The sequence below is a fragment of the Coturnix japonica genome, chromosome 2 (genome assembly GCF_054131305.1).
Source record: "Coturnix japonica strain WE chromosome 2, WE-NBRP24, whole genome shotgun sequence".
Classification (NCBI taxonomy): domain Eukaryota; kingdom Metazoa; phylum Chordata; class Aves; order Galliformes; family Phasianidae; genus Coturnix; species Coturnix japonica.
In genome coordinates, this window is record NC_140664.1 from 44,130,766 (window position 1) to 44,157,144 (window position 26,379).

General features: G+C 45.6%; 2 protein-coding genes and 1 long non-coding RNA gene across 5 annotated transcripts; all 3 read left to right on the top strand.

The window, feature by feature from the left end:
* Window positions 1–5,390: 5,390 nt before the first annotated feature.
* On the top strand, window positions 5,391–12,552 carry LOC107310048 (myosin regulatory light chain 2, smooth muscle minor isoform). 2 transcript variants are annotated; one of them, XM_015855346.2, is made up of 4 exons: window positions 5,391–5,457; window positions 10,415–10,612; window positions 10,785–10,946; window positions 12,048–12,552. In XM_015855346.2, the coding sequence occupies exons 2-4, from the start codon at window positions 10,429–10,431 to the stop codon at window positions 12,218–12,220; spliced, it is 519 nt and encodes a 172-aa protein (XP_015710832.1). In that variant the 5' UTR covers window positions 5,391–5,457; window positions 10,415–10,428; the 3' UTR covers window positions 12,221–12,552. The 2 variants fall into 2 exon arrangements, with proteins under 2 accessions (XP_015710832.1, XP_085395764.1); XM_085539638.1 differs by lacking the exon at window positions 5,391–5,457 and adding an exon at window positions 8,576–8,823.
* A 1,853-nt stretch (window positions 12,553–14,405) lies between these two features.
* On the top strand, window positions 14,406–15,426 carry LOC146761796 (uncharacterized). Its single transcript, XR_014943428.1, has 2 exons — window positions 14,406–14,548; window positions 15,255–15,426. It is a non-coding gene; the product is annotated as an uncharacterized LOC146761796 (long non-coding RNA).
* A 5,226-nt stretch (window positions 15,427–20,652) lies between these two features.
* LOC107310049 (myosin regulatory light chain 2, smooth muscle minor isoform-like) lies at window positions 20,653–26,093 on the top strand. Of its 2 annotated transcripts, none has more exons than XM_085539640.1 (5): window positions 20,653–20,905; window positions 21,015–21,094; window positions 21,318–21,516; window positions 21,652–21,813; window positions 25,187–26,093. In XM_085539640.1, exons 3-5 carry the CDS (start codon window positions 21,333–21,335, stop codon window positions 25,357–25,359), a joined length of 519 nt encoding a protein of 172 aa, XP_085395766.1. In that variant the 5' UTR covers window positions 20,653–20,905; window positions 21,015–21,094; window positions 21,318–21,332; the 3' UTR covers window positions 25,360–26,093. The 2 variants fall into 2 exon arrangements, with proteins under 2 accessions (XP_085395766.1, XP_085395765.1); XM_085539639.1 differs by having other exon boundaries at window positions 20,653–20,682.
* The last annotated feature ends 286 nt before the right edge of the window (window positions 26,094–26,379 follow it).

A 26,379-nucleotide genomic window follows, 5' to 3' on the forward strand; every position in this document is an offset into this window, starting at 1 on the left:
GTTCAGATGGAACGGTTCAAGCATATTTTCATATTATGTGGTTTTAGGAACTAAGACTTAACTTAACTTGAAGAGCCTGCAAAGTTTCAGTTTCTGATGGGATTTTATGAAAGACCTTTGCAATTAATCCACACTGGGAGGGAAACTGCAGTATTTTAGGACGAAGAAAATATTATTCTTGATGACTTTTGCCATTATTTAGTTGTATTTATCTGTATTTCATGCAGAAACAGTTTTTATCAAGCCATACAGAGACACTTTAGAATTTTTAATACATTCATAGTCACTATCACTGCAGGTCTGAAAGCATCATTGAAATAAAAAGCCTACAGGAAAAAAAATATATATATATTAATTTATTAAGTGTACCACACCACTTTCCATCAAAAAGCCAAAAAGAAAAAGAAAAATGCCACCTACAACCATGTGTTTGGGATTCCTCTATGGAAAGGTGCATGTTGTTCCAGCAGCGCTCACAAGCAGCAAGCTGAATCCTCAGCTGCAGGCTGAAAGCATTGGCCTTGCCCAGGAACAGCCCTGCAAAATATATTAGCAGCTTCCTGATTCAGGGATGATTTTCTGCTACTCTTCTGCATCTGCTTAAATTTTAACTTATTTCTAACTGTTCTCTGGGGACTATTATACAGGGTATATGCAGTGAAAATATTCTCTTCCTTCATGCTAGCAGGGATTTGCAATTAAGTGCAGCTATGTAATGTCTGCTGGAGGGTTAATAACAGCTGATGATGAGTCCCAGAAATTCCTAGTGGAGCAATTCAGTTTCTTTTTTGCCATCTGGCCTCCTGAACCCACTGTTTGTCCCAGCAAGGAGGTACCTCTCCAGCCCAGCGTGGGAGCAGTAGGAAACGTAGCTTTTCTGATTGTTCAGCAAGGAAGAGGGAACTCCATGTTTTTCCCTGTAGCTGTTCCATGCTGTGTAGTTAGGGCTGGGCTACAGGGGCTGGGGGGAGAGCCAGACAAAGCTTCAAAACTTTCAGTGCCCAGTATAGTGGGATGATCATGTTTCTATCTGCTTTGTGGATACTGCCTGGGATCTGATTTGCCTTCATTACTGCAGAGGTGCACTGCTCATTCAAGTTCAGAGAGGAGTGATACAAGAGCACCAAACTTCAACATTTGCACTTCTAGAGTGACTGCAAAGCAGTTCTTTCAATTCTGCTCACCATTTGCAACCAGCTCCTGTTCATCACTATCGCTCCAGAGCCACAGTGCGCTGTATCGGATTACAGTTTGGGGTGGAGTGTTTGGAAAATGATTATGCCGTCCCTTATCCTCACTTTCAGTTGGAGCAGTTGGGTCACATTACAGATGCCATTTCACCTTATCACTTGGCTGCTGGTCCTGAGGCTGTGTTCATGCATAAAATGGCCACAGACTTAATACTTAGCTTTCTAAAGTAAGATTTCCTTAACTGAATGGGACAAAAATGAACAGAATCGTACCTGTTGGGAACAGCTAACACAGGAAGCCATTTCTTCCTGAGAAGGACTTTTAGTGCAGTGCTACTGTAAGAAGGGAAGCTGTGATGGCAGTGCCAATTAACACAGTGAGATCCTAGTATGGCTCCTTCATGAACCATCTGCTTCCTCTGCCTGCACCACACAAGGGAGACATGCAGATAGTCATAACCCTACCATGAAGATTCACATGTTCCTACAGGGTGTTCGGGTAGATACGAACTAGCAAGCATGGCTACAGGAAGGAGGTCAACCTAGAGCTCTGTGAAGCTGGGTTTAGTTGATGATGTTCAAAAATGAATGTTTGCTTGTTCTCTTCACTGCAGTTTGTTCATTTGCTCAGCACTGTCCATGTGTTCATCAGTGCTCACTGAAAAGGGTTCATAAACTCCATTGGCCTTCAGGTTCAAATGAAACTCACCCCAAATCTCATTTTTTCCTCCTGTTTTTTTTGGTTTTTGTGGTTTTGGGTTTTTTTTTTTGGCTTACCCCAAACTATTTGTTTTCATATACTTTCCATGCATTTGGGTATTTTATACAACACAGCTTTATTCCAAATTTCCTTCTGGCCTGTTCTAAATTCAATCCAGACTCACAGGAAGATCTGCAAACCTCATTTGAGTTGTAGGTCAGCTCTGACACACTGCATTTCCCCAAGAACCCCTCCTGAAAGCAATTAGACTAATTTTGTTAAACATGAATAAAATATAATTAACAGAAGCGTTGTTGATTGCCACAGAATTGCTGCTGTATTTGTTTGAGATACCATAAAATCCATGCCAGAAAAAAATACTGAGCAGTTCATAAAATGAACACGTACTGACTCATCCAGCCCGTACTGAAACCAGAGATGCTGCTCAGTGTTTCATTACAGGTGAAAATGCGATGTCATGTTTCACATGGTGTTATCACAGTTATAAAAACTGAGTTCTCAGAGAAGCTTCTGAGACACCCAGAGCTTGGAGACATTAGGGTGTTGTTTTTTTTAACTAGAATGTTGTTAACAGCACTGAAACAGACCAAAGAGGTCCTACTACAGTAAAGCGGATTACCATTTTGAGGAATTTCTATTCATGGGGGAAAAAAAAATGGCTGTTTCAGACACAAGAAGAACTCCGAAGCATTCTAAGTGTCATTTCCAGGAGCCCACATAGGGTATTACCCACTTGCTCTCATAGAATCATAGAACCACACTAAATATGGTTTGGGTTGGACAGTTCCTAAAGCCCACCCAGCCTCAACCCCCTGCAGGGCTGCCCCCCAGCAGCTCTGCTACCCAGGGCCCCATCCAACCTGGCCTTGAGCGCCTTCAGGGACTGGGCACCACAGCTTCTCCAGACAACTGTGCCAGTGCCTCCCTTTATGCCCTAGAACATTGCAACGAGGCCTCCCTGGAGCCTTCTCTTCTCCAGGCTGCACAAACCCAGCTGCCTCAACCTTTCCTCTTAGCAGCGGTGCTCCAGCCCTCTAAGCTTAAAACCTTCCCTACACCACAATACAATTTAGTCCATCGTGGACTAATTCCATTTCACAGTGCCCCTCCCGTGTGTGTTCCAGCAGCCCCACCCGCCTCCCGGTCTTCTGGCCAACGCCAGGGCTCCCCTTGGTGGCAACAGCCGGTATCGGCCGGAGCCCTGCACAGAGGCAGACTGCCTGCACCAGGTTCTCTATGGCCAGGTGTTTATTGTGTGTTCTCGGTGTTGGTTTTGCTCTTTGTCCTGGGCAAGGCAAGGAGCAGAAAAAAAATAGGCAACTGCCGGAGGTAAAACAGACATCCACCTCCTTCCTTTTACTCCCAGTTACTTGCAGTTCCCAGGACACTGCTTGACACATCAGGCTCAGCAACAGAACCAGGCCTTGTCCCCAGGCAAAGACAAACCTCATTCACATGTAATGCAAGAGAAGAAAATGAGATGCCTTTGTGAGATTAGAAAGAAACAAGCATTACAGAGTTGCTCAACCTAAAAATTTTGTTTGTTTTCAAGTGCACTAATGTCACTTGACCCCACTGATATGGGGTGGCAGTCAGGATGTCCCCCAAGACTGGGACATCAAATTGAGTTGTGCAAGAAGTAAGCAGACAATAAGGACAAAACAACCCAGCCTGCATGAAGAAAGCAGCAGTGCCTGCAGCTTCTCCACAGGCACAGCCTCATAGGCCGGGGAGGTGTAGGGCCACATTCCCACCTGGACTTCTGAGAAGAACATTTCCTAACATCCAACCTGCATGTCCCCAGGCACCACTGGAGGTCATCACCTCTCACCCTATCACTAGTCACACAGGAGAAGAGGCCTCGCTACAACCTCCTTTCAGGTCATTGTAGGGAGCGATAAGACTCCCCATAACTTTTTTATACAACTTCTGTGCAGTCTAAAGAAGTTTTCTACTTCCCCAGACTGAAGATTGCATGCATTTCTCATCAAGAATCACAGAATGACCCGGGTTGGAAGGGACCTCAAGGATCATGTAGTTCCAACCCCCCTGCCTGGCAGGGCCACCAAACATACACCTTTACTAGATCAGGTTGCCCAGGGCCCTGTCCAACCTGGCCTTGAACACCTCCAAGGACGGGGCATCCACAACCTCCCTGGGCAGCCTGTTCCAGGGCCTAACCACTCTTCTAGTGAAGAACTTCCCCAACATCCAACCTAAATCTTCTCTCTTTTAACTTAAAACCATTTCCCCGTGTCCTGCTATTGTCAGCCCTTTTGAAGAGTTTACTCTCCTCCTGGGTATAAGTTCCCTTCAGGTATTGAAAGGCTGCTATGAGGTCACCCCGCAACCTTCTCTTCTCTAAGCTGAACAAGCCCAACTCCCTCAGCCTGTCCTCATAGGGGAGGTGCTCCAGCCCCCCAATCATCTTTGTGGCCCTCCTATGGCCCCTTTCCAAAATCTCTATGTCTTTATCTGCTTAGTTCTGTGCTGTGAGCCGATCTGCAGTAAGCACCTTGGGCTATAAACATGCCTCTTCTGAAGCCCTCTTCCCTCTAAAAGAAAAAGATTTGCAAAAAAAAAAAAAAATCTTGTGAAGGGCCAATGGCAACAAAGCAAATACAGCTCAGCTAAGGTAGCCTACAGTCTGAAGTCCTCTGTGGCGCGTCTATTAGGTATTGCTCATGATGTTAATATTTAACACACATATGGGTGCTGCGTGGTTTAAGAACTACTCACACCCACACGCTTTAGATACAGACCACAGGTATTCCTTTATTTTTACACACACTACTGCTAGGTGCAGGGTAAGTAGTTTGCCAGCTGTACTATACAATATCAGCTAAGAATTGTGATTTTTTTCTATCAGGAAGCTCAAACAGCGCAGCTCTGCGCAGCCCACGGGACACCCACCACATCTGCCCAGGGAGGTTGTGGATGCCCCGTCCTTGGAGGTGTTCAAGACCAAGTTGGACGGGGCCCTGGGCAACCTGATCTAGTAAATGTGTATGTTTGGTGGCCCTGCCAGGCAGGGGGGTTGGAACTACATGATCCTTGAGGTCCCTTCCAACCCAGGTCATTCTGTGATCCTCCTCCCACAGGCGGGGCCGCAGGGCTCAGCACTGTGGAGCCGTAACGTCCCGCCCCACCGACAGGAAACTCCCGCCGTTGCCTTACAAGGCCAAACGCGGCTCTGCCTCCGCCCCACGCGCTTTGGAATGCGGTGACCGCACCGCGCCGCACCAAGGCCGCTCTCAGCGCGGGGGGTGGGGGGTGAGCGGGTAGATGAACAGACTCTCGTACTCCAAAAGACCGCAGTGAGAGCGGCGAGACGCCGAGTGGGAGAGCGCAATGAGGTCCCTTCGCTCTGCGTGGCGCTGCTGTGAAGCGACCAGCCCCACGGACCCCCTCCTCCCCGTTGGACATGGTCTCGCCCGCTCTTTCCTTCCTGCACGCCGGCTGGGCGGCGGCCGCTCGCTGTCCGGAAGTGCCGCAGCCGCCGATTCGCATCGCCGCGCCCTGAGCCGGTCCTGCTGCCGCTGTCAGGTGAGGCCGGGACGGGATGAACGGGGGATTCGGGCGGCCCGCGAGGAGCGGCTGGGAGCGGGGCCTGCCGCCAGGCTGCGGGGATGAGGCTGAACGCGGAGCTGCGGAGCCTCCTGCCTGTGTGGGTGTGCTGCTGTGGGAGGAACGGCGGCCTCTCTGCCCCGCAGCCCTTCTCCGGCCGTTTCCTCGTCACTGTTGCGAGTTCGCATAGCTTGGAATATGTGGAGGAGGCTGTATTTGCTTTCTTGTGTATGTTTTGGAGTAGTTATGGCTACAACAGATGTGCTCGGGATAGTCTCCCATAACGTTTGCATAGGTGTTTGCTGACAATAGCAGGACACGGGGAAATGGTTTTAAATTGAAAGAGGGAAGATTTAGGTTGGATGTTAGGGGGAAGTTTTTCACTAGGAGAGTGGTTAGGCCCTGGAACAGGCTGCCCAGGGAGGTTGTGGATGCCCCGTCCTTGGAGGTGTTCAAGACCAGGTTGGACGGGGCCCTGGGCAACCTGATCTAGTAAAGGTGTATGTTTGGTGGCCCTGCCAGGCAGGGGGGTTGGAACTACATGATCCTTGAGGTCCCTTCCAACCCGGGTCATTCTGTGAGTTTAGGGGGGATGTAGAACAGAGAGTGGACAGTGAGGTGGACTGAGAAGTGGCTGCCTGGAAGAGCTCAGAGGGCTGTGTTCAGCACAGAGTGGTTGGAGGCCTGTAGCCACTGGTGTTCTCCAAGGGTCAGTGCTGAGTCTGGTCTTGTTTAACATCTTTGTCTGTTACCTGGATGAGAAGAGTGTGCTCTCATCAGGTTCACTGATGACATGATGCTGAGAGGAGTGGCCGACACACCAGAAGGCTGTGCTGACATTCAGCAAAGCACAACCCGATGAGGGTCAACAAGGGCAAGCCCAGAATCCTACATCTGGAGAGGAATAACTGTATGCATCAGAACAAGATGGGGACTGGCCTGCTGGAAAGGAGCTCTGCAGAGAAGGACCTGTACATGCTGGTTGGCCATGAGCCAGCAGTACACCCTTGTGGACAAGAGGGCCTATGGAATCCTGGGGTTCAGTACAAGAGCATGGCCAGCAGGTTGAGGGAAGTGATCCTCCTCCTCTGCTCCAGTGAGGCCACATCTGGTGTGTCCTGTCCAGTTCTGGGCTTCTCAGTTCAAGAAAGACAGGGAATTTCTAGGGAGAGTCTGGTGGAAGGCAACAGGGATGATGAGGAGCCTAGAGCATCTTATGAGAAAAGGATGAGAGCCCCGAGACTGTTCAGCCTGGAGAAGAAAGGGCTAAGGTGAATATTACCACTGCTTATAAATATCTAAAGGGTGTGAGTCAAGTGGATGGTGCCAGGCTCTTCTTGGTAGTGCCCAGCACCAGGACAAGGGGCAGTGGGCACAAACTGGAATACGGGAACTTCCATGTGAACATAAGGAAAAATCTCCTTTACTGTAAGAGTGACAGAGCGCTGGAACAAGCTGCCCAAAGAGACTGTGCAGTCTCCTTCTCTGGAGGTATTTAAAACCCATCTGGTTGCTTTCCTGTGCAACCTGCTATAAGGGAACTTGCTTTAACGGTGGTTTGGACTGGATGATCTCCACAGGTCCCTTCCAACTTCTATGATTCTGTGATTATTATTTCTTTTGTGGCATATCACTGTGGTTTTCACTCTACCCTGCAAGTGGAGAGTTTGTTCAGTCATTAAAATTAGGTATCACAGAAAGTTTTACAACCTATATAACAAGTGGTCAGGAATTCTTAGTAACAAAGAAAGCATTGAGGTGGCCTTCAAGAAGAGGAGCATAAGATGACTTCCATTGTTTCTGTAGCTTATTATCCATTGCCTGCCTAAGCAAGTAAACATGCAAGCAGCACAGTGCTGCTACTACCTCTCTAGACCAATGTCTGCAATGGACTGACTTAGGGAAACCTTTTACGTGTGGAGAAAAGTTGTTGAAAGTATCTTGTGTGAAGGACATAAGCTCTTACATTAGAAGTTTCTCTGTTTCCAAAAGAATCATAGAATTACCCAGGTTGGAAAAGACCTTGAAGATCATCAAGTCCAATCGCAGCCTAACCAGAACCCTAACTCTAACAACCCTACACTAAATCATATCCCTGAGCACCACATCCAAACGCCTCTTAAACACAACCAAGGATGGCGATTCAACCACCTCCCTGGGGAGCCTATTCCAGTACATAACTACCCTTTCTGTAAAGAAGTTCTTCCTAAGAAGGCCCAGACAGACTGATGCTCTGTATTAAACAGATGAAACCATGTGTGTCATGACTCGTGCTCTCCAGCGTGGAGTATTTCCATTCACTTTATCTACTGATATTCTTCTGTTTTCAGTCTGAACTTACCTCAATTCCAATAGTATGATTTATTTTATCTTTTATGTTTAATAAATGACCCAGTGAGTTTGTCAGATGAAGTCCTGTTCTCTCCTAGATGAGAGAGTCTTGTGCTTGACTACAGGGAACTCCTCATTCATTGCCATTCACTGCTGTACACACAGAGATAACGCAGAGCACGAGCACTTGGAACCTTTTCCATCGCAAGTTGATCTTTTTGGCTGGCTGAATTAGTGGCCTTGTTTTTTCTGACCGTGTTCCAATTTATCGCCCTGTTTCTAATGGAATTTCCCAGAGCTGCCCTCAGGTCTATTTCAGACATAGCTGCACCAATCCTATGAGATGTTTCTTCACACACGGACTAGCACTCAAAAGTCTCTGAGACTAAGAGTTGTGCTCTCTCTGTTCTCTGTGGCTGCCTCCCAAATTGAGTTTAGAGAAGCTTAAGTGCTTAAGTACAATGTGCTTTTTGTTTATGTAGCTTTAAGCCTATTGCCTGTTCATTATTTCATAAAACAGTTACAGGTATCATTTAGCTCAATGCCCCTTACTGGTTATTCAGCATGTAATGGTACCTTGTATGGGTGTTTTTACTCAGGTAGGAAAGACTGAAGCTCTACACAACTCTTGACTGCAGCTTGAAAGCAAACTCCCTTTATTGTCAGCTGCCTTCAGTGGTATCTAGATGTCAGGAGTTCATATTTATTTGCTGAAACATTGTTGGAGGCCAGGCGTTTCAGATAGCTTGCGGTCAGTGGATGTAATACAGAGAACCTCGGTGCTGCCGACTGATGCACAGTTGCATTTCATCAGCTATTTTTAGTTTGGGACATAATGGGTCGTTTTACACGTCAGAAGGACGTTGTGTGTCAACCTAAGGTTTAAAAGGGTGGAAGAAGCAGAGGAGGCCAGTAACGCTCTTTGTAGTCGTGCGGGGAAGGACGTAACTATGGAATATCCTTTTCTGATCCAGACAGCTGGTACTGCACGCCATGTGCCTGATATGAAACAAGGTAAAATGCCTTTCCTTAAAAAAAGAAAGCTAAATCCGAAGGTAACTGCATTCTGTCTGTGTAATAGATTGATTGACCACGTAACAGAGCTGCTCTGCTTATTGTGCTACTTAGGGATGAAGTCGGTGTAGTGAGTTCAGTCTTGCTTTTCAGGAGTCTATGTAATATGACTTAGGGAACTGGGTCTGTTTAGCCTTGAGGAGAGAAGGCTGAGAGGGGACTTGATCCAGGTTTATAAATACCTGAGGTGTGGGAGCCATAGTGGTGAGTCTGGTCTCTTTTCAGTAGTGTGTGGGGATAGGACTAGGGGTAATGGGATGAAAGTACAGCATAGGAAATTTCGAATGTGTGCAAGAATTTTACAGTGAGGGTGACGGAGCACTGGAACAGGCTGCCCAGGGAGGTGGTGGAGTCTCCTTCTCTGGAGATATTCAAGACCCGCCTGGACGCCTACCTGTGTGACGTGGTGTAGGGAGCCTGCTTTGGCAGGGGGGTTGGACTCAATGATCTCTAGAGGTCCCTTCCAACCCCTATAATTCTGTGATTCTGTGAATATTGAGGTCTTTGTGCTCATTTCTCAGTGTGAGTAGCTTTTTCGTATTTGTATTATCAGTAATAGCTGACTGCTAGATGTGTATCTTCCCACCTAAATAGAAGCAATCAGCTTGAGAGCCTCACTTCTGCCCAGGTGATATGAATGTACTCAGAGGCAAGCTACTACTTGTTAGCTTCTTCATTTGACAGCTCAAGGGAGGCAGTGACATTCATATACTTGTGGTAAATAGAACTGCTTAAAGATTTATGCAAATACTGCAGTGTTATTAAACGCTGATAACTTAAAAGAAACAATCTTTGGATGTGAACAATTATTATGTCATTAATTTCAAAAAGAAGAAAGTATCCTGGCGTTTGCATATGCATTCTGTAATAGTTACACTGCGTGAGGGTATAGCAATGTAGAGCTTTAGAACTAAGTCGGTATCCTTTTTCTAACATGATCCTCTTGCTCACTTGGAAAGAACTCCAGTAGATCTGGCTTGGCTTATCTTTGTTCCAGCACCCTGACCCCAGTGTTGGTCAACAACCTTTCCAAAAACTGACCCAATCTTTCATCGGGGTCAGTCAGCGTCATGAGACCTTACTGCTCCTTCCACAGCACCTATTAGAATAAGATATTACTCAGACTCTAAAATACATTTTTGCCTCCTGGATGTTAATTTATCTTGCTTGATATATTTAACTGCTAAATAACATGTTGAGGGAAGCAGGCCCCATGTCCTTTGCTGTAGTGATCAGTGATGCCTCCTAACCTGCTGAATAGGTCATCTGAATTAGTATAAGGGGCAGATGGGTACTGAAGCAGAAATAGAAGCAATGGGTGAGCTTGGTTTCAAAAACTATGATTTGCTTTATTTACAATGTAGCACACTGTTGATTTGAAGTATTTTCTCCCCAAGTCCTGAAATATCGCAGGACATAGTTGTATTTCTTCACCACAGTGTGGGTTTCAATTTTCCTTTATTCATCTCTCTGCTTAAGGTCTTTCAGTGTGATTTATTAAGAACAAATTTTGGTTGTGTTTTTTCCCTAGAGCCAACAGCCAACATGTCCAGCAAAAGGGCAAAGACGAAGACCACCAAGAAGCGCCCTCAGCGCGCCACGTCCAACGTGTTTGCCATGTTTGATCAGTCCCAGATTCAGGAATTCAAGGAGGCCTTCAACATGATTGATCAGAACAGGGATGGCTTCATTGACAAGGAGGACTTGCACGACATGCTGGCCTCCCTCGGTAATGTCTCTCTTCTGTTCACAGCTGCCAAACGTATTTGTGCTGTAGTAATGAGAACACTGAGTTTGGGATAGATTATAGGAGGTGTCCCAGTTTGTATTACACTATTCAGCTGATTTTTATTTACTTCCTTTGGTCTGAAAGCTAAAGCAGGAATCCTTCCTATTTATAGGAAAGAACCCAACGGATGAGTACTTGGATGCCATGATGAACGAGGCTCCGGGCCCCATCAACTTCACAATGTTCCTCACAATGTTTGGTGAGAAGCTGAATGGCACTGATCCAGAAGATGTCATCAGGAATGCTTTTGCTTGTTTTGATGAAGAAGCAACAGGTATGGGGGTGAAATAAGTGTACTGATAAACACTTGTGTTCATAGAAGTAGTGACCAGTTTTTACTATGAAATTTCTGATTTCCACAAGCTAAAAATTAGGCTGTGTTTCCTCAGCAGCTGAAATTACCTCATTCAGCACTGAAACACTTAAAATCCCAAACTTCTGTTTCTTCAGATTAGTTGTTCAAGGTGGAGGAAACGCTGTTTGAAAATTAAAACCATAATTTCCAACTTTTAACTTCAGTTTAGCAGCAGCTTTTGTTAGGGGACTCATCCTTGTTTTGAAAGCTGGGATGCTTTTATGTAAACCTTGTTCTCTGTTAACAACATGTATCCATATTCTCTCTGTTCACTGGCACTTAATGGAGAAGAAAATTAATTCAAGAGAAAGTTGGTAATTGGAGTGCTGATAAAAAAATGGAATCTCAGCTTATATGAGGCTGCTTGTTTAATAAACAGTATTACAGGGAGTTTAGCCCTCTTACTGGGAAGAAGGTCCAACGTGAAGACCAACAAACTTGTTGGTTCTTTGTAACAACACCAGCAAGTCATAAAGTGACCTGTATTTGAAGTAGTGAGACCACGCAAATGAAGTAAAAGGCTTGACGTGATTGAATGCTTTAATTATTTGGCAGTTACAGTAATAGAATCACAGAATTGTAGGGGTTGGAAGGGACCTCTAGAGATCATTGAGTCCAACCCCCCTGCCAAAGCAGGCTCCCTACACCACGTCACACAGGTAGGCGTCCAGGCGGGTCTTGAATATCTCCAGAGAAGGAGACTCCACCACCTCCCTGGGCAGCCTGTTCCAGTGCTCTGTCACCCTCACCATAAAGAAGTTCTTGCGCACATTCGTGCAGAACTTCCTATGCTGAAGTTTCATCCCATTACCCCTAGTCCTGTCCCCACGCACTACTGAAAAGAGACCAGCCTCACCACTATGGCCCCCACACCTCAGGAAGGATAGGCTTTAACGGCTTTGTTTTCATGTGGCAACAAAGATTAGGTTGTTTTGTTAAGAATTAAAAAGAAATTATCATCCAGCTACTAGGAGATAAAATGACAAAACTTTCTTGTTTTCCCCTTATATCACACTCCAGGCTTTATTCAAGAAGACTACCTGCGGGAGCTGCTGACCACGATGGGAGACAGGTTCACAGATGAAGAGGTAGATGAGCTCTACAGAGAGGCACCCATCGACAAAAAGGGCAATTTCAACTACATTGAATTCACGCGCATCCTTAAACATGGAGCAAAAGACAAGGATGACTGAGCAAATCCCTGGACACCTGCAGATTCTCTCTACTTTACACTTATGTATTTTTGAGGGGGGTTTTTGTGGTAGAACTTGTTGCATGCATTTAGCTTTACAACTTTCGCCTTTCTTAATGTATTTATCTATTCCGGGCCAATTAGGCACAACTGCACCTGTGTAATCAGACTGGAAGTGGGGAAAATATTGTAAGGAGAAAGAGATAGGAACAAAGATAAGTGAACTTTGAAGTCCTGGAAAATAATCTCAGTGTTCCTGGTTTAGCTGGATTTTTACATTTTTTTGTAATAAATGGCATTTTGAAATAAAGATTGCTTATATAGATAAAAAAAGATACCTCATTCTTAGCCAGCATGTCATGTTGGCCAACGACATGTTTAAGGAAGACTGTTAGAATTGCCTGATAGCCAGCAGAGAGCGCATGGGATTCCTAAGGACCGTATTCCTTAGGATTCCTAGGAAATCTATGAGCCAGTGCTTGTGCTGACAGTAGTTAACAGCAATGCTTGTCCAGAAAACCTACATAAAGCCTTATTGTTCTGCAGATTAATGTCTTTGAGAATGACAGCAAAGCAGTGCTGGGAATTAACTTGGCTAAACCATATCCACAATATAAAGCCTTTTCACTTCTTCAATGAAGTGAAGAATGATCAAGAAGAATGATCATAAATTTTCTTCACTTACCCTGATACCAATAAACTGGCTTTCAGGCAAGCAAGATTCATTCAAACAGAAACAGTTGACTACAATACCAAGAAAACAGAGTTCATTCCCTCAGGTCTGTGTCCAGTTCTGGGCTCCCCAGTACAAAAAAGACAGGGATCTCTTGGAAAGAGTCCAGCGGAGGGCCACTAAGATGGTGAAGGGCCTGGAGCATCTCCCCTATGAGGAGAGACTTAGGGAACTGGGTCTGTTTAGCCTTGAGAAAAGAAGGCTGAGAGGGGATTTGATCCAGGTTTATAAATACCTGAGGTGTGGGAGCCACAGTGGTGAGGCTGGTCTCTTTTCAGTAGTGTGTGGGGACAGGACTAGGGGTAATGGGATGAAACTACAGCATAGGAAGTTCCGCATGAATGTGCGGAAGAACTTCTTTACAGTGAGGGTGATGGAGCACTGGAACAGGCTGCCCAGGGAGGTGGTGGAGTCTCCTTCTCTGGAGATATTCAAGACCTGCCTGGACACCTACCTGTGTGACGTGGTGTAGGGAGCCTGCTTTGGCAGGGGGGTTGGACTCAATGATCTCTAGAGGTCCCTTCCAACCCCTACAATTCTGTGATTCTGTCTCCGAATGACCACATCCTTTCATTTCTCTCATTTTCTTGGCACCTTCAAGCTAAAAGGTGGAAGGGGAAATTTTCTTGCCAACATATTTACCAATCTTAGTTAAGATCTCTTATCAAAAGAATCATTCCCTGAGCTGTTTCACATTACTTAAACCACCCAAAAGAATAGGAACACTTTAGTCTAGGAGCTTGTAAAGGCTGGATCAGCATGAAATGCCCTGGGGTGTAAATGTTCATCCAGTTTCCTGTATTTATAATCAGTTTTTAACTACTGCTTTCCTACTTCTACTCAGTTTGTTTCTTCCTCCTACCCAGACCATGTGCTCCACTATTCTATCTTAGGGTGCCACAGCTGCCCTTTTCCTCAGAAGATTGTCTTTAAACTATCACCTCCCTCCTCCTGAGAATGGTTGCTATGGCGTTTCTCCATGGAATGCATTTCCCTACATTCCTTGTATTATAGGAGGCCGGTCAACTTGCAAATGGGTGCAAAATTCTTAACCGCTGGAAGGCCGTGAACAAATCCAGCCAAGAACCCATATAAGAGCATCAGATGCATTTGGTAGCTAGGCAGCAAGGAATGTGGAGACAGCTGAGGTTGCATGCCTGGGGCTGGAGGGATGTGTCATCAATAATCCGCTTCCAAAAATAAAAATAACTTTGGTCGTTGAAGCAGCTTAAGATTCTGATGAGTTAAACTTAATGTTTTGCAGTTAAAGTCTTGGAATCGAATCATATCTCCGTTGTGGCTCATATACAACCTCTAGCCTAAGCTTATCATAAAATATTATTTTCTTAGGCTGATGTACCGGATTAACAGTCCCAAATCTAATTTACGGTATCCTATGAAGTGCTGTTGAAAAGCGGTGATTTCTTACATGGTCTGTTTACACTGTTCTAAGGCTACATCCACAAGGGTCAAACAGAAGAGTGACAGCTGCATGAGAAAAAGCCAAAAAGGACTGTGTGAAGTGCTGCCTGTGCTTGCTTTTCCTCCCCTCTGCTGCTGAGATACTCGTAATATGCAGCATTTCGGCTGCTCAAGGTATGCTTGTTTCTGTTATGATGCTTCTAAGCAAGGAAGGCATGTATTAGCACAGTCATCACATAACAAGCATTCGCGAAACGAAGTCAGCTGAAAAGACTAGCTTAGCAACAGACTGATGTCACAGATGTAATATACTTACACAGGGAGGTAAGGATCTGTTTCGCTACTGATCTAAGAACTATCTTTAGATTGCATTCTCGTTTCTAGGATCACTTGTGTACGTTAAGGAATGAAATGGGTCCCGTCCTGGAACAGGCCTTTAATGATACTATGCTTCAGTATCCCACCCATTGCATTTGTTCTGAAAGCTGGAGAAGACTTGAAATCTTGTAAAATATTTCTCATGTCCATGACCTTTTCTTGTCAGTAATGTTACTGATGCATTATCTGATACATTCTCTGGGAGTTTCAAAAGGCAATGAATAGCTCTTACTACACTGAAGGCATTACCACAGTCTAAGCCCAAATAACGTGTGAGTAACAATGAAAGCAGAGGCAAGGACATTTTAGATAGCAGCTGTTAATCTGCCATTGGTATGGCTTGTGTGCCCATGCTCCTATTTTGGTGTGCTTGCTTAATTTTGATTTTAATATTTATTGACTCATAGAAATTGCTGTTTCCCTGACTTTCGATATTAGAAAACTTCTTGTTCTGAAGACTAGAAGTAGCAGCGCATGGCTATCGTCCTGTTTGCCTCTCCAGTTCACAGGCCTGTACAAATGGAAGGGCTGGACAATCGCCAACCACATGAAGTTCAACAAGAGCAAGTGTTGAACTTGCCAACTTAAGCCAAAGCGCAGCTAGAACTGAGCTTGGCCACTAATGTAAAGGAGAACAATAAATGTTCTTATAAACACATAAACAGCAAGAAGAAGGCTGGGGAGAATCTCTATCCCTTGCTAGATGCTGAGGGCAACTTGGTCACCAAGGCTTGGGATAAGGCCGAGGTACTTAATGACTTCTTTGCCTCAGTCTTTAATAGTAAAACTTGTTACTCCCTGGGAACACAGACCCCTGTGCTGGTAGATGGGGATGGGGAACAGAAAGCTGCCTGCTGGAAAGGGACCTTGGTATGCTGATGGACAGTCAGCTGAATATGAGCCAGCAGTGTGCCCAGGTGGCCAAGAAGGCCAATGGCATCCTGGCTTGTATCAGGAATGGTGCGGTGAGCAGGACTAGGGAAGTCATCCTGCCCCTGTACTCAGCATTGGTGAGGCCTCACCTCCAGTACTGTGTTCAGTTTTGGGCACCTCAGCACAGAAACAACATGGAGGTACTGGAGAAGGACAGGACAAGGGGAAATGGCCTCAAGTTGCACCAAGGTAAGTTTAGGTTGGACATTAGGAAACACTTCTTTACAGAAAGGGTAGTTTAACACTGGAATAGGCTCCCCAGGGAAGTGGTTGAATCGCCATCCCTGGTTGTGTTTAAGAGCCATTTGGATGTGGTGCTCAGAGATATTATTTAGCAGAGCGTTGTTAGAGTTAGGGTACTATTGTTAGGCTGGGGTTGGACTTGATGATCTTCAAGGTCTTTTCCAACCTGAGTAATTCTATGATTCTATGATTCTAAGTGCTGGATTCTGTATGTGGGATGGGGCAATAGAGGCAACCCTGTATATATTCAGACTGGGGGTTGAGAGACTGAGGAGCAGCTTGGCAGAAAGGGATCTGGGGATTCTGGTTGTTAAGTAGTTGAACAAGAGTCAGCAGTGTGCCCCAGAGGCCAGAAGGGCTGAAAGAGGTCCATCAGACCCAGCACTGCCAACTGGGAGAGGGAAGGGATTGTCCTGCTGTGCATTGCGTTGAGCAGCCTCACCTCCAGCACGTGAGCAGCTTTGGGTGCCACAACATGAGAAGGAGATCAGACTGTTAGGAAGTGCCCATAGGAGGGCTACAAAAAGACTCTAGAAGGGAAATGTCTGTGTGGAGCAGCTGCAGTCCCTGGGTGTGCTCAGCACAGAGCAGAGGAGCTGATGGAGGCCTGATGGCGGCTGCAGCTCCTCACAGGGAGCGGAGGGCAGCGCTGAGCTCTGCTCTGTGTGACAGCGACAGGGCCCGAGGGAACGGCATGGAGCTGTGCCAGGGGAGGGGCAGCTGGGGGTGAGAGAAAGGTGCTACGCCAGAGGATGGTGGCTGCCCAGGGCTGTGGGCACTGCCTTTGGCTACCCGAGTTCAAGGCTTGTGTGGAGAATTCTCTCAGACATAGGATCCTAATTCTGACTGCTCCTTTGTGACCCAGAAGTTAGACTCCACAGTCTATCCCTATCCCTTCCAACTTGGGATACTCTTTTACCCCAGTGGCTCTAGCAGAAGATGTCTGCATATTCCTTGGAAGCATGAGATTCACAGCAGGATAGGAAATCAAAACGCCTCCTGGAAAATCGCAACAGCTGGTGATGCAGTCTCCTTTACCATATGGTGGTGATTCATTTCCTCTGTAAATCAGTGCTGTCCTTTGACCAAGCCTGAAGGGCAGTTACTAATACTACAGGATGAGGTAGGTGAAGCCTAACTTGAATATGGACACCTCAGGAAGCAGACAGCATATGGCTACAGCACACTGACTTTGAAACTGGAGAACCAGCCAACAAAGCTTTATAAGCATCAGCTAATAAGAAAACTGATAACAGTTTACTTTTTATGGCAAACAGCCGACTGAACACGCTCCTTCTTGTTTTCTGGGTGTTTTAAAATACCACTCCAGGCCTCTGGCCAAGCACTGAACAAATTTCATTTTCTTCCTTATTTGTACATGCAGTTCGTCAAATAGACACGCGCTGATTTAATGTGAGAAGCCACATAGGGATGTGCTTTGGTTTAGCAGAAGCCATTACACGTGTCTAAAGACTGGAGGTGTCAATCTCTTCCCACTGATACCTTAACAACACTTGTTTATTTTTGCATTTCATGTACAGACATTGTGGAATTGTGGTGTCTGGCAATACTTCTATTGAAAACAAGTGCAGAAGGGTGTAGGGGAAGCACAAGTATGTGGCTAAATTACTGCATCTTGCCAGATGAGATATATAAAACAAGGGAACGTACAGAAGAAAAAGCAATACAGAGAAATCTTTATCATAGAGAAAAGGTAAGAAGGGACAACCCATCTAGCAGGCATCACAGCCCAAGTTGCATTTTCCCCCTATTGCTTATATATGGACTTCAACTTGTGAATCTAAAACTGGCAATGCATTCAGTTCTGCTGAGTTCAGTCCCTCCACATTCCATCAGCTACATTTCAGTCCTCACTCATGTAGTGAACAACTGCACTCTTAACTTTTTTCCCTGTTTTACAACTCTTAACAAAGACTGACTGCATTTCATACATGTTCCATTACATATATACATTACACATGTTCTGCTTTGTCCTTCTCCTTGGTATAACACTGTCATATGATGCTCTTCAGAGTTTCCATTCTTACCTTCTCCTACATTGGGTTCACTGGAAAGTACCAGAAAATCAAAGCAGAGCTATTTCTCATTTATATTATGAAGAAATAATACATATTATCATAGAATCACCAAGGTTGGAAAAAAACTAAAAGATCATCCAGTCCAACCATTCACCTATTACCAATAGCTCCCACTAAACCATGTCTCTCAACATAGAAATTGGCTAGAAGCCTTGTTGTGAAGCTCCCCGAGAGATCCACGGAAAGTCATGCATTCAGATTCCCTTCATTTAAAGCATCTCAAATGTTTTCCCTTGGGATCACAGCACAAGATCTATTTCTGGAGAAATTCAGAACAATTCTGGGACACTCCGATTGCCACGAGAACTACCATCACTCTGACCAATGCAACACTGCACTTAGAACAGCTTCACATAGACAACAGATACCAGCTGGAACCAGGAAAAGGACAGAAAGGGAATGAGGGATGAGCCAAAATACCAGGTGAAGGACTGTTTTGACCTATAGCTGCCTTAGATCAAAATTTGTGTTTACTCTTCTCATTTCACATTAAAAAAAGGTGTAACTTTGCAACCAAATCCCAAAACACTCATAAAGGATATTGTGGATGCTAAATTTATGTCAATTGAAGGCAGGCTCGATACATACTAGACAGGCTTGATACATCAAGGGCTACTAAAGAGCACATCTGGCTCAGGGTGTCTCACTTCCCCATGTGCCAGAAACAGCAGAAGATGGGAAAGGGTTCAGGGAGGATATCATATATTTCCTCAGTTCTTTGCTAAATATCCACATATGAGCATCGTTTCTGGCCTTCCCCTGAATATAGGCTAAAACCACCCCCTGCTCTCTCACCTCCAAAGAGAAGACTATAGGGAAAACAAAACCAAAACAAACAAATGAACTGATAATTCCAATTGTCAGAGGGGAGGGAAAAAAAGAGGCATGGGGTATGGCCAAATGCAGGTCCCATCCTATCACTGCAGCATTTACCATTACTGTAAAGAAGTAGACAGGTTCTCTGGCTCCCACTAACTTGGTGCTGCCTCCCTGGAGCAGGTAGAGCACACACAGCCTGTGAGAATGGGAGCTCACCAAAGGATGTCTAAAACTTTGCTCCCTGCTATCCACCGCCAGACCCTGCAGCTCCTTACTCAGTGCACTGAGGGACGTGGTCAGTGGGCACGGTGGGGGTGGGCTGATGGTTGGACTGGATGATCTTAGAGGTCTCTTCCAACCTTAACGATTCTATGGTTTTATGGTTCTAGGGAAGACTGGAGCTTCTGCAGTCAGCCAGCACAGCTGTTCCAGTCACATTCAAGTTTCAATGAAGGCTCAATTAATTCCTCTTCTACATGCTTTCCCCGGGAAATTATGCGGCACTGAGCACTAAACAAGCTGCTGCCATACGTTTTTGGAGGAGGAGGCGTAAAGGTTTCCTCTGCAGCCCCCAGATGCTTTGTTGTGAGAGCAAAGCTCGGCGCTAAGCGGCGCTGCTCCTCGGGGCCGCGCTCGGCTACACCGCCACCCTCCCATCACCAACCCGGCTACCTCAAACCTGACGGAGGCCTGATGGCGGCTGCAGCTCCTCACAGGGAGCGGAGGGCAGCGCTGAGCTCTGCTCTGTGTGACAGCGACAGGGCCCGAGGGAACGGCATGGAGCTGTGCCAGGGGAGGGGTGGATGGGGGTCGGGGACAGGGGCTGCACCACAGGGCGTTGGGCATGGAACGGGATGCACAGGGTCCTGAGTGCCAGAGTTCAAGGAGTGTTTGGATAATGTGCTCAGGCACAGGGGATGAATTTTGGATGGTCCTGGGTAAAGCCAGGGGTTGGACTCCATGTTCCTTGCGGTCCCCTTCCAATCTGGGACATTCTGTGATTCTGATGATTCATAGCCAGAAAAAAAATGTCCCTGGCTGAGCCATGCGCTCCAAAAACAGCCTGTAAGGCAGGAGGGGGTGCACCACAGCCACTATCACAGAATCACAGAATGACCCGGGTTGGAAGGGACCTCAAGGATCATGTAGTTCCAACCCCCCTGCCTGGCAGGGCCACCAAACATACACATTTACTAGATCAGGTTGCCCAGGGCCCCGTCCAACCTGGTCTTGAACACCTCCAAGGACGGGGCATCCACAACCTCCCTGGGCAGCCTGTTCCAGGACCTAACCACTCTCCTAGTGAAGAACTTCCCCCCAACATCCAACCTAAATCTTCCCTCTTTCAACTTAAAACCATTTCCCCGTGCCCTGCTATTGTCAGCAAACACCTATGCAAACGTTATGGGAGACTATCCCGAGCACATCTGTTGTAGCCATAATTACTCCAAAACTAATAACTCCGGTATTGCCTTGGTGTCTCTATTCCGCTCTCAGAGTGAGCCGACACACTGCCATGCACACCCGACGTACCCCCACATCCACCTCCCGCCCCGGATCGCGGTGCCCCGCCCCGGCCGCACCACCGCGCCGCTCCCGGGGGGGAACGTGAGGCTGTGGGGTCTCCCCGCTGCGGCCGCCCCGCTGCCTTTGGTCGCTGTGGTGACCCTGCCGCTCCTTTCTCTCCCCAGGCGGCCCCACAGCCCCTCCGCTGTCCGCCCGGCCACCAGCCCGCCTCCACCCACGGCGGGAGGGCGATGGTTTCTCCAGGAAGCGCTGGGGTTGCTGCAGCTTCCTCTGCTCGCCGTCACACCGAGGTGCCGCGGCAGCCGCTGGGTGAGGCGGAGGATGGGGGGTGGCCGCTGGGGCAGCTGCGGTGTGGGGCGGTGGGGGTGGGCAAAGCTGGGGGCTTCGTAACTATTGCTGTCTGCAGAGCAGCCTGCACTCATTTCCTAACGTCACGGGTTGTTGATTAATAATACAAGAGCCGCTGTTATACCAAACAGTAACTGCTTACTGCTGTCAGGTGCCACGCGTTAGCACTTCAGACTTTGCTCAGGTTAACAGAGCTCCAGTTCTCTTTCCCCTGCTCTCAGATATTGCACGTATCCGTAGAGTTGTTTCACGAGCTCAGCAACAGCTTTCAGAACCTCCCTTTTCTCGTTCAGGCTTGAGACCGGAGTTCCATTGCTATAGACAGATCTGTTAAGGGAACCCAGACAAACGCAGTTCCTTCTCAGAGCGAAAGGTACGTGTGACTTCATCTTCTGGTGAGTTGTTTTTCCTTTGTTTCGGTCTGTCCTGTCCTATTTCCTGCTTCTCTTTTGCCCTTCTTCTTTCAGGAAATACGTTCTGGTGAGAGGAAGTGGAAGGGTGGTAGAGGTGCTTTCTGACTCTGAACGTTAACATTAGAGCTTAAAACTTAGTACGTTCTCGGGTCCTAACTCTGACCTTATTCTGTTTTCTTTTAGTATCCAACAGCCAACATGTCTAGCAAAAAAGCAAAGACGAAGACCACCAAGAAGCGCCCTCAGCGCGCCACGTCCAATGTGTTTGCCATGTTTGATCAGTCCCAGATTCAGGAATTCAAGGAGGCCTTCAACATGATTGATCAGAACAGGGATGGCTTCATTGACAAGGAGGACTTGCACGACATGCTGGCCTCCCTCGGTAATGTCTCTCTTCTGTTCACAGCTGCCAAATGTATTTGTGCTGTTGTATTGAAAACGCTGCGTTTGGGATAGCTTATGGGAGGTGTCCCAGTTTGTATTCAGGTGATTACTATTTACTTCCTTCTGTTTATAGGAAAGAACCCAACGGATGAATACCTGGATGCCATGATGAACGAGGCTCCGGGCCCCATCAACTTCACCATGTTCCTCACAATGTTTGGTGAGAAGCTGAACGGCACTGATCCAGAAGATGTCATCAGGAATGCTTTTGCTTGCTTTGATGAAGAAGCAACAGGTATGGGGGTGAAACTCAGCTGCTTTGGTGGTATTTTAGTTGCTCATATGTTACTTCTTTTGAGGATTTTAAAAGGTAGTAGATGCAAAACCTGTATTGCCACCGATTTTGTCCTTCCTCTTCGGATGTGGTGCTCAGGGATATGATTTAGTGTAGGGTTTTTAGAGTTAGGGTTCTGGTTAGGCTGTGGTTGGACTTGATGATCTTCAAGGTCTTTTCCAACCTGGGTAATTCTATGATTCTATGATTTAGTATTTGACGGTAGGTGATCCAGAGTATGCAAACCTTGTCTTCTGACCCTTCATCTTGTCTAGCGTATCTTAGGTTGTGATGACAAATAGCCTGTGTCATGCCCTCACACCCAGCTCCGTTGCTTTAAGGTAGCAGGAAGGCTTGCAGCCTTAGTGATTCACAGATATAATCAGGGTGCGGTCTAGAAGACACAAATGGCATCGAATAGACTGGCATAGCAAGGGAGGGGGAAGAATGAAATGCAGAGTTCACTTTTACCGCATCAAGCTTTCAAGGTTGTGTCTGTAATCATCAAGTTAGGGTTTATGTTTTTATTTATTTATTGAGAAAGGAAAAGATTCTGGAGAACTGTGTAGCAACCAGAGATGAATCCTAAGGTTATTCTGTGGAAACACAGTATCAGGGCTTTGATGTGTAGTGAACCTGCCGTAGCAATGCACAAAGAAATCATGTATCCTTGGCACTTCAGATATCACTGCACCTATAACTTTTCTCACAGCCGTCTACCACAGTGCTGCCAGCTCATTGGTGCATGTGTGTCTGAACGTTTCAAAGCACATCAGTCCATTTCAAGCAGCTATTTTATGTCTGTGTATTTTCAGCACCTTTTGCCTTTTCTAAGTGCTTCCCCTTCCTGTTGGGATGTAGGTAAACAGGCTTTTTGTTGGGAAGGCCTTTTCAAATGTTAATTGACTTCCTCCCTCTCCAGGGAAATCTCTTTACCATCTCCTGGAGAAGGAAGTTTTGTTAGTGGGTTATTTTCTCTCGGCAGGTATTCTGACTCACTGTGCTACAAGGCTTTTTGTCTGCACCAGGACATGAGCCTGTGAATTAGGATGTAAAGAAAATGACAGTGCTGACAGTTCTTTTGAACAGTCACCTTCCATGCCTACACAGATAGCACGCTCCTAGGTCAGACCTCCATGTGCTGATGAGATTGATTTTTATCATCTCTAAACTCAACGATGAGCCTCTTAGTCTAGTTCTAGGATAATGATTCCACAGTATTTTTTCTGCCTTATGCCATCCTCAGATTTTCACCAGGAAACATGTTAAATATATATGCTGTCCTATCGGTTTTGATTAACAATAATCAAGATGCAGCCTTCAAAATAACACGCGTTCTACGTTACGTTTTATTTTTGCCCCTTATTCATGTCATCCTCAGACTGAGCTCTTCCAGCTACGTTGAACCCTTGTGCTTTTATTTTCTTTCTATTTTTCCTTCTGTCATGATGTGCTGTCACCATGACACCTTCTTTCCATTTTAATCATCTCCACGTACCTGTGTTATGCACGTGACTTCCTATTCTACATCAGTGCAGTTCTTCTGAGGTAATACAAATCAGACCCTCTTGGTGAGGATAAAGGAGCTGGACTTGGTTTTACTTACTTTTCCTATGTTGTCGATGTTGTTGTTGATACTACTTCAGCATTACCGTCCCATAAAACAGTAGTACCATGAAACGAGCATAAGGGCTTATATCTGTCTTCATTTAGTGTAGATTTAGTATGGCTTTTTTTTGCTCTTTGATCCCACTTTGTCATCTGTTTCATGCCGTCTGCCAAAGGCTAAATCTTACATTTTGCTCACTGTCTATATTGAAACTGTGTGAGAGCTTCTTTTAGAGGGAGTGGGAAAACTATTTACTTGATGATTCTGTGCTGCTAAAACTCCTAGCCCATGCCTCCTCTAGCAACCCAACACTGTTTTAACACCTAACCTACTCAGACAAAAGCAATTAAGTCCTTGAGGCTAAACCTGCAGCACCAAAGGCCCTGCATTCTTTGTATACTAATCCTTATGTCATCTCTCATTACTGTTTGGTCTCTGTCTCACTGTTGAAGTAAAAAGACTAATGCCTTTAGCTCTTTTGTTGTTGGGTTTTTCTTTTTTCCCCCTTCTTTACTCGCACCTGCAAAGAGACAACTGCAAAATCTGACCCTCTAATTGAACATTCTCCTCCTGGTTTTAAAGGAGAACATTGTTGTCAACCTCATTCATTTGGAGTCATTAATCAAGGGCTATGATTATATATAGATATATCTATCTATGTTAGGATATGATGCTGTTTTAACATATTTAACACACGTTGTAATCTGTTTGTGTTGTTTCTTTCCTGTGCTGCTTCCCCACAGCACGGACCAACTTCTTGGCAATGTATCATGCTCAATTTATCATGCTCACTGACTGCCTTTTCATTCCCTGACTCCCTATTTGGTTTGCTCTCTAAAGAACTTTGTTTGCTTAAGTTCTACAACTCTGTTTCCAAAGCAGAACTTATTTTTATCGCATCCAAACTGGTTCTGCTCAAGTCCTTGTTGGTGTCTACTAATGATTCCCAACAGTTCTGCCTAGTTTATTTTGCCTTGGAATATTCTTCTACCTCTGTTCTTTCACTGATTTGACAAAGCATGGGAGTTCTCATTTCTGCTCCTACCTCTCCATGGTACACATCCTTCCTCTTTCCTAGGTTAATTTACTCAGTCCTGCCTTAAAGTCTGCTCTGTTATAAACTCCTTCATTGGACCCTTGCCTTCAGCTCGCTGTATCCACACAAGTCACCTCCAGTGACAGTATCATAGAATGGCCTGGGTTGAAAAGGACCACAATGATCATGTGGCACTGAAGAGCCAACCAGAGGTTATTTGGTCCCCACAGGAAACTAGTTAATAAAGGATGCACAAATCTATCTAAGCCCATCAAGAAAAAGTATAAGTCAATTAAAAGAAGAGCTTGTATGATGAAGGTTAGCGATGACTGTATTCCTACTTTAGGATTCTTTCCACAGGGACAACAGGACAGTGCTGGTGGTGATGGTGACACCTCCAAGTGGGCAGAACCAAAGTCTAGCCAGACCACTTTGAGCTGCTTAAGATCAACAAATGGAAATAGACCATAGAATATCAGGCCGTCTTTAAAAAACAAAACAAAACAGCGTACAAAATGCATCAAACTTCTCCCTCTCTCCTTTGCATTTAAAGAACTGCACGCTTTATGTGCTGTGTGAGATAATTGCATGTCTGTCCGTGGGGCTGTCTTAGCGCTCACCGTACTGCTTTCAAAGAGCTGCTGGAAACAACTTCCATTTTGTGGTGTTGTCTTTCCATTTTGTTCCAGGCTTTATTCAAGAAGACTACCTGCGGGAGCTGCTGACCACAATGGGAGACAGGTTCACAGATGAAGAGGTAGATGAGCTCTACAGAGAGGCACCCATCGACAAAAAGGGCAATTTCAACTACATCGAATTCACGCGCATCCTTAAACATGGAGCAAAAGACAAGGATGACTGAGCAAATCCCTGGACACCTGCAGCTTTCTTTTCACTGCCCCACTTTCCCCCCACTCCCTCAGGACCCGTTTTTTCTTTTTTCTTGTTGGGACCCTTTTGCATACATTTCTGGCATTTCAGCTTTTGCCTTTGTAGGCTCTGGGGCCGCTTGGGCACACCTGCACTTTTGCATTAAGACTGGAAATGTGCAAGGAGAGAGGATGGCTTGGAGTGATAGAGGTTTAGGAACAAAGATTTGGGGTAGGGAGGCACTTAAAAATGTCGGTGTTACTCGCTCTAGCTAGATCCTTGCAATTTACGGTAACTTTTGCAATAAAGCACCGCTTTATTAAATATGCCATCAAACAGTTTCGTGCTAGAGGTGGGCTGTTTATCATATCATTGCTGTCAATATTCCTGCAGCTGTACACAGTCATGGTGTTAGCTATTTCTGCCTTAATGAAGCATAGGTCATGCATACTGTGTTTGTATGTCAGTGACCAAGTGCTTCATTTCCTACTGTGAGCACGTACAGTGAAGAAATTCACATACTTCACGTGTTAGTACACTGTAAATTAATGAGTTTTGACGTAGACTTGCACGTTGAGATTTTAAAATCCTATGGGTGCAATGGAGGTGGTATTTCACTCTTAACTGCTTCATTTCTGGATGCTGAGTACAACATTAATACTGCTTTTTTAAACTTACACGGTAAATCCCAGTGCTTTCTGTAAAATAAAAAGAGTGTGTGTATGAGCAGAGTGTTTGAGTGATGCCTCTGACCAACCCACAGCACCAACAATATAGAATCCATTATATTTTGTTGCAACTATTCTTTTTTTCTTCCTTCCATCTCACCTCAAATAGGGGCGGAGGAAGAAGAAACGTGTGCAGCTCTTGTGCTTTTTATCCATTATTCTTGCATTCCAAATGAAACAATAGATATATTTTATGGCTTCTTCTGACTTTAAGTGTGTGAAGAAAAGGCATAATTTTCTGTTCTGTTTCTCATACCCTATAGTTCACAGCAGACTTGGCACAA